General features: G+C 44.7%; 1 protein-coding gene across 4 annotated transcripts in view; it reads right to left on the reverse strand.

The window, feature by feature from the left end:
* The window catches only part of ATP6V1C2 (ATPase H+ transporting V1 subunit C2), a 53,490-nt gene that overhangs the window by 22,499 nt on the left and 22,840 nt on the right, over positions 1 to 8,151 (reverse strand). For all 4 annotated transcript variants that reach the window (XR_003434187.1, XM_027113813.1, XM_027113815.1 and 1 more), the window contains exon 3: positions 2,999 to 3,084. Coding sequence is in view for 3 of the 4 variants with exons in the window: in XM_027113813.1 (XP_026969614.1) it covers positions 2,999 to 3,084 (86 nt within the window). In the remaining variant the exon portion in view is untranslated. The remainder of the gene's footprint in view (positions 1 to 2,998; positions 3,085 to 8,151) is intronic.

The raw sequence follows: 8,151 nt of genomic DNA on the forward strand, positions 1-8,151 counted from the left end.
CCAGACACTGCCCCCTCCCCGCAGCTCCAGCTCCAGACACTGCCCCCTCCCCGCAGCCCCAGCTCATGCATCCAAGGGCCTTGCCCCCTCTGCCTGAGGACGCCCTCAGCCTTAGAAAGCAGCAGCCCTGGGCCCTCCTGTGCTGCCAGGACCGCAGCCTCCACTCCGCCTGACCCGGAAATGACAGGCTCCCGTCCCCTCCCCTCTCCCCAGCTGAAGTCCGGAAGCCTGGTCTCGAGGGAGCAGTACGGGGCTTGGATCAAGGGCCTGTGAGGTCAGACCACGGCCCGGGCAGGCTCACTTTGAATCAAAACACGCTGTACACAGACGGCTGCCCTTGAGCAACAATGATGTCATCTAAGAACCAAAACAAGGCCTTCCCGGCAGCAGCAGAAAGAAGGACCTGTGACCACACAGGCGGCGGTCTGCTGCCCGTGCAGCCAGACGGGCCTTCAGATGGTTCTGACTCTGCGCGCTCAGCCTCTGCTGCAATCATTCCACGCTCCAAGCGCAGCGAGAGGCAGAGAACCAACAAAAACAAAAGGTGCCCGGGCAGAGCAGAGAGCCATAAAGGGATTAAGTCCATTGACAGGTGAGAAAACCAAGACCCAGGGAGGTGACCTGCCAAGGTCACAAAGGACCAAGCCTGACTGTGCCAAGGCCAGTACTGCTGGCCCTCCAGCAAACACAGCCCAGAAGACTTGGGTGTACCCTCAGGGACATCAGATTAAAATCCCACCTGCTGGGGGCAACACTGAGTTTCTCCAGTGAATTCTCTCAATCACTAGTTCCCTGGGTGCTCTGCAGAAGAAAAATATTTCCCCATCCGGATAATATCAGGAAAGCCTGAGACAAACTGTCTCAAAGGTCTCTTGACTGCAGTACTTTTCAGAGCCTTTACTACACGTGCATGAGCAATGTTCAGCAGCCGGCCATGAGCTCTGCCCTAGCGTCCTTGACCTTTGTTTGCACAGGGCTGGGGTACGGGACCAGCTGGAAGTTGTGGGCACCCAACTCCCAGGCGGCCTAGAGATAATGAAACACATACGAACAAAAGAAGCTGAATTCCCACCTCCTGAGAGGAGAAGCAGCGGCTCTTATTAGAGTCGTGCCATTTGGACTGGGAATGGATACGATGTAACAATAACATCTAATTTTAATTGACGTGAATTTTGAATAGAATGTAAGCATTTTGATCATTATCGTAATGTGAGCTCAAATCCTAGAATCCTCAGGACCAGGTTTTTATGTAGAAAAGTAGCTCTAGGCCCTAAGTCCGCGCTTCAGTCTAGGGCCCTATGAGTTACCTGCTGGGAAGTAAGATCAGTTCATCACTTGAACAAAATAATTTTTTTTGATTAGCCTCGGCAAGAAATCTCAGTGTAACTATCAGATTGCATTTGGGAAGGCATTTTGGTGACTTCTAATCTGTAAAGATTTGTATTTGTCCTAAGAGGATCTGCTGGCTTCAATTCCACCAGTCTGAGCAGGCTGGAGAAAAACCAAAGCAAACGACACCTTCGAACAGGGAAACCAGAAATGGCCTGTTTAAGCACAGGGACTCTCCCAGGAGGGGCCTGAGAGAAGAGGGCTCCCTGTATGAGCCAGCCCCCAAGAACAGGCAGGAGGACGCTAGGGACAGCCATCACGGCAAGAAGCGAACCGCAAGCCAAAAGATGCCCAAGTTGATCTTGAACTCCAGGGTCAAGGCATTCACCACGCCAGGAGGCATGCAGTGCTGCATGCCTTGCCTCCCTCGAGGGAAGGGAGATGCAAGGAAGAGCGGGGAGGGAAAAAACAGTTGCTATCTGTGTTATATGGATATCGTGACCACGCTACGAGATCGTCACTTGAGAAATCCATCATCACCTGATCACTGTATCCCTACAACCAGACTGAGATTCCACCTTCCGGGGGACATGCAGGTGGCACACTGAGCACACACACAACAAACAACGCACAACCTACTCTTTAAACATTTCATTTTCTCCTTCAAACCTGCAACGTAATAAGGTGGAGTTATTAGACTGCATTAACATACAAAACTAAGTTCAGATTTGGGAGTACGAACATTTCCATGTATCAGTTAAAACAAGCAAAGAAAAAGCTTTCGAATGTTCCCAAGAGGGAATTCCCCGGCGGTTCAGTGGTTAGGACTCCACGCTTCCACTGCAGGGGGCACGAGTTCGATCTCTGGTCAGGGAGTTAAGACCCCACATGCCACACGGCGGCCAAAAAAAAGAAATGTTCCCCGAAGGGAAAAGACTTTAATTTATATGTAATAAATGATATAAATAAATATTAAATATATGTTCTCATTTTCAGTATACTTATGCATAGAGTCATAGGTCTAATTATCTCTACAGATGCTGAAACACCTAATTCTAAGGTTTCCAAAGCCTCAAAGCTTTTGTCTTGCACGTTTTAAGTGCACTCAAATTGTTTGTACACTAATTCATGGACCAAAACATCCTTGGAATCTAAAGATTTATCCTGTTTGCATAGGGGAGACAGAACGCCAAAGGCAAACATGCTACCCAAAGTGTTTTTGGTCCATCTCTCCTCCGCCTACTGGGCACAACTAAAGAATTCATTCTGAGGCATTCCCAGCAATGGAGGCATTTTTCAGCCTCGTTTGGGGAAAGGGATAAATCGGTTGGGGGGTGGGGACGGAATACTCCATGCGGGATAAAGTGGGGGCTGATAGACAAGGTGGGTGAGGCAACCAACCATTAAACCTCATTGAACCCATTTTCATTTCAAATTTCACTGAGGAGTTCAGCTACAGGTAAGAAATGCCAGATGCTTTAGAAATGAGACAGCAGGATTATAAGCTTGTAAAGGGGCACGTCTTCCAAACAGCGGTGCCGATGTGTCAGTCTAGAGCCTCTGTGGTACCTGCATCATTTCAGCCGCTACTGTGTGGTCACATCTGAGGCCACTGACGGACCAGAATGGGCTGGGAAAGCACCGTCATAAACGCACTTCAGGAACCTACCTCCATTGGCCAGGAGGTTCTCCTGGACCTTCCCCTTTGCATCCTCCATCACTTCCACCACACTCTGGGCCATTCTCTTTATGAGGCTTTGGGGAAAGAACAAAAAGCCAGTTAGAGCAGGAAACTGCCCTCAGAATACTCTCACACTCTGCTGGCAGGAAAAGGACCAGAGTCACCCTTTGGGAGAACAACCCAGCAATATGCATGAAGAGACGTAAAATGCTAACCAGTATTTAAACCAGTGTTTCCACTTCTGGGAAACTATCTTAAGGAAACAGGACAAACAGAAAAAGCTTTCTGAATAAAAAGATGTTCTTCGCAGTAACGTTGCTGACAGCGAAACACTGGGAGCCACTGGAAGGTCTGACAATAGCGGATTGTTTAAGTGAAGGACGGTATACCCAGCTGAGGGGTTATTAGCAGCCACTGAAAATAGGTTTACAAGGAATTTCTAATACCGTGGAACAAGGCGTGCATTATAATGTTACGTGGAAAGAAAACAAGATACAGACTTATACACACAGTATGGCTGCAGCTATGTGAAAATGCTCTTCCTACTTTACATATTTTCTATTCTAATCCAGTATTGCTTTTATAATTAGAAAATTAAAACTTTCTAAGTCTTCAGAAAACATACTGAAGGCTCCAGAAAGTACGAGAAAGGAAAGGAAAGTATGAGACTTGGAGGCAGAAGGGCTCAAGTTCACTGTGGCTCTGCCAAAGGTATGACTCTGGCCAAATTCATTTAATCTCTTTGAGCCTCAGTTCTCTTCTCTGTAAAATGGGATGATACCCATTTTGCGGGATTGTTATAAATATTAATAGAACTAGTCAGGCAGGAGTGTCTGGTGGCAAAGAGTGTCCACTCCTGGAGGCCCATCAGTTAGAAGTCCAGCTGGCAGCAGGCCAACCAGGATCAAAGTCTAAAAGCTCTGATGATCTACATCTTTGCCTCAGGCCCTCTCTACTCATTCTCCTGGCTCCCAGGAGGGAGCAGGTGTTTGCAGGCAGGAGGATGAGGTCACTGAATTCCAAATGGAGAACACGGTTTTCTGCTGATGCAGACACTGGCCATGTGGCCACTCAGAGTGGAGCCCAAGGGCCTAGGGCCCGACACAGAAAACTGAGGCAGAGGGCACTGAAAGCCCCCAGATTAAAGAAAGAGAGGGAGAGAGGGAAAGACGGAGAGAGGGAAGGAAAAAATGACAGAGTAGGCAGGGAGAGCAACTTGTTTTCGCATCTAACTTATGTATGTTCCTGACCATAAACTGAAAAATACAAGTATAAAGTAATTAACAAAAAATGAAGGGGCTTTCCTGGTGGTGCAGTGGTTGGGAATCTGCCTGCCAATGCAGGGGCACAGGTTCGAGCCCTGGTCCAGGAAGATCCCACATGCCGCGGAGCAACTGAGCCCATGCACCACAACTACTGAGCCCATGCGCTACAACTACTGAGCCTGTGCTCTAGAGCCTGCGAGCCACAACTACTGAGCCCACGTGCCACAACTGCTGAAGCCCACGTGCCTAGAGCCCATGCTCCGCAACAAGAGAAGTCACCGCAATAAGAAGCCCGAGCACTGCAATGAACAGTAGCCCCCGCTCGCTGCAACTAGAGAAAGCCCGCGCACAGCAACAAAGACCCAATGCAGCCAAGAATAAATATAATTAATTATTTAATTAATTTTTTAAAAAAATGAACAACCACACTCTCCCACCCAAAAGGAAACACGTGCTTTGAATTCTGGCATACTTCCAAATACTTAACACTTCCACAGTTTATATTAAGTTGAGGTCCTCTTTTGTTTACCAAGTCCTCTATCACTGTTATCGAATCATCACAAAAATTCTCGAATTTTTGTGATGATTATCATCCCATTTTACAGATGGGAGACTGTGGCCCAGAGGAGTAATTTGCCTCCCAACTACCCAGTTTGTCTGTGGACCCCAAGGCTCTAGGCCACCTGGGCTCAAATCTCCACAAATGTGTTGGCATTTCTTAGGATAGCAGTTCTGCATCTTACTAATGACAACGGGGCAAGTTACCTAGCTAATCTCATTCTGTTTCCTTGGCAAAATGCGGGTGATGTTCCTCATCTCACAGAGTTTGGTGCAATGCATGTCAAGAACCATGTCAAGGCCCCCGGGAGCTTGTGGTAGGTACCTTCAGATGAGCTCTCGGCAGCCTGATGGAGGCGTCTGGGCTCTCTGCCCTCTGGCTCCCCAGTAGATTCGATAGGAGACGGTGAGGGCAGGGGTAGGGGGTACAAATCTGGTTCCCTCCCAGTTCCAGTAACCTATCTCCCCTCATCTCCTATAGCCTAGGGGTGTGGCAACCTCTCTGCGTCTACCTGGGTTCCTGTACCATTCCTTGTGCTTCTCAACAGCCCTCATACAACTACACGCTCCTTTATGAATAGACCTTTCTCAAATCATCCTAATTGGAGTATGTCTTCTGTTATTTGTTAGAACCCTGACCCTATAAATTCATTCGCTCATTCACTCATTCATTTAGCAAATTCCAGACATTAATCAACTGTGTGCCAAGCACTGATTAGAGCGCTGTGAACCTAGATGCTATGCACAGAGCAGCCCCTGCTCTCAGAGAGCTTCTTTCTAATGCTGTCAAGGGCTCCTCTTTATCATTATTATAGCGACACATGCAGGTTGCTGTCTCTTATTACCATAACCTCTGTCACATTTTGAGTAATTTCTTTACATGAAGGAAGTAGTAACTGCAGCCCTAATGGCAATGCCTGAAGCACAGCAGCTGTTCAGGAAATGTTTGCTGAATGAATAAACGAATGTCATAGCACCTAAATAACACACATGCTTCCTTCCTAATCAACCTAAAAGCAGAACTCCCTCGTCATTCTGTTAATGACTCTTTGCTGTTCCCAATTCTAGCCTCCAAGAAATGTTTAACTATAACAAGCATGGAGGCGCACCTGCCCCTAGGTGTGTACACCACCACGGAACATCTCAGAATAGCACGGTCTGACGAAGCTTAATTGCTGGAAAACCTGCTTGTTGCACGTAACAAAAATTCCCTGACTTACTGTGATCATTAACTACAGTCATCCATGAATTGTGGTATGACAAAATTAGAACATTTTTCTCACTGAAGGGAATCTAAGAGTCTAGATGCTGTTTTAAATTTACTTTTTTCACTTTACAGTTCATTGTGAAAACCTTTACACGTCACGGTAGAGCTTCCTCATTCCTTTCATTGACTGCATAGCATTTCACTGTAAGGTTGTATCATAACTAATTCTCCCGATTGAACATTTGGGCTGTTTACGCTTTGAATGATTTTGCAGCAAAGCATATATTTTGCCCATTTGTGCAGGCACATATGTAGGATAAACTGCAGAGGAGTAACTACTGGAATACAGGGTGTGAGCACTTGCAGTTCTAACAGATAAGGCCAAATTATCCGCCAAGTATACAGAGCCAATGTACCCTCCCACCAACAATGGACGAGACCACCTGCCTCCTAAAGTGACGGATTACGGATCTTTTTAATCCCTGCCAATCTGAGAGCTGAAGGTTTATTACACTCTACCGATGGCTGTCTTCTTCTGGTAATAGAGTGTTCATATCTTTCACTGGTTTCTCATCATTTTTTTAAAAAAAAACCATCGATTTGTAAGGGCTCTTAGGTGTTTTGGGGACTCAATTCTTGAGACGCTCTTTTGAGCTAGGTAACATCCCCACTCTGAAGATGAAAAAATTAAGACTTAAAGAGCTAAAAGTCCCCCTACAGTGAGTTATAAGTGTCAGAGCAGAAGTTGAGCCCAGATCTACATGACTCCAAAGCCATGCTCTTCAGTGCTTGTCTAAACTAAACTATGGCTCCCTCCTCTAACACAAAAGCTTATACTAACCCACAAGGGAAGGTATAGAAATCATATTTTTAATTAAAAAAGCAAATTGCAGATGGTGTGCAACCTTGATTGGGGTTTGGTTACACTGAGGCACCCAACAAAATTCATCAACCTGTTCATACAAGATGTACACATTTCACTGTATGTACATTTTACCTTATAAAAAAAATTTTTTTGATGGCCAACAGGCACATGAAAACATGCTCAATATCACTAATTATTTGAAAATTGCAAATCAAAACTACAATGAGGTATCACCTCACACCAGTCAGAATGACCATCATGAAAAAGTCTACAAATAATAAATGCTGGAGAGGGTGTGGAGAAAAAGGAACCCTCCTACACTGTTGGTGGGAATGTAAATTGATATAGCCACTGTGCAGAACAGTATGGAGGTTCCTTAAAAAACTAAAAATAGATATATGCCCACTCCTGGGCATATATCCAGAGAAAACTCTAGTTAGAAAAGATACATTCACCCCAATGTTCAAGCAGCACTGTGTATAATAGCCAAAACATGGAAACAAACCCAAATGTCCATCGACAGATGAGTGAATAAAGAAGACGTGGTACATATATACAATGGAATATTACTCAGCCATGAAAAAGAATGAAATAATGCCTTTTGCAGCAACATGGATGGACCTAGAGATTATCATATTAAGTGAAGTAAGTCAGAGAGAGAAAGACTTATATGTGAAATCTAAAAAAATGATACAAATGAACTTATTTACAAAACAGAAACCAACTCTCAGACATAGAAAATGAACTTACGGTTACCAAAGGGGACAATGCGGGGGGGGGAAGATAAATTAGGAATTTGGGATTAATATACACTTACTACTATACATAAAATAGATAAACAACATGGACCTACTGTAAAACACAGGGAACTATATTCAATATCTTATTGAATAACCTATAATCACCATTACATTAACCTATAATGGAAAAGAATCTGAAAAAGAATATATATATATGTATATATATAAAACTGAATCACTTTGCTGTACACCTGAAACTAACACAACATTGTAAAATAACATTCAATTTTTAAAAATTGGTAAAACAAAGAAAAGAAAAAATATTTTTTTACAAGATACTATCTTTGTTTTTTTTTGGCCACACAGCATGTGGGATCTTAGTTTCCCTACCAGGGATCGAACCCGTGCCCCCTGCATTGGAAGTGCAGAGTCTTAACCACTGGACTGCCAGGGAAGTCCAACAGATACTATCTTTTTTTTTTTTTTTTTTTTTTTTTTTTTTTGTT

Source organism: Aethalodelphis obliquidens, unplaced genomic scaffold (genome assembly GCF_003676395.1).
Source record: "Aethalodelphis obliquidens isolate GAN/ISIS:26980383/991018 unplaced genomic scaffold, ASM367639v1 scaffold12, whole genome shotgun sequence".
NCBI classification, from domain to species: Eukaryota; Metazoa; Chordata; class Mammalia; order Artiodactyla; family Delphinidae; genus Aethalodelphis; species Aethalodelphis obliquidens.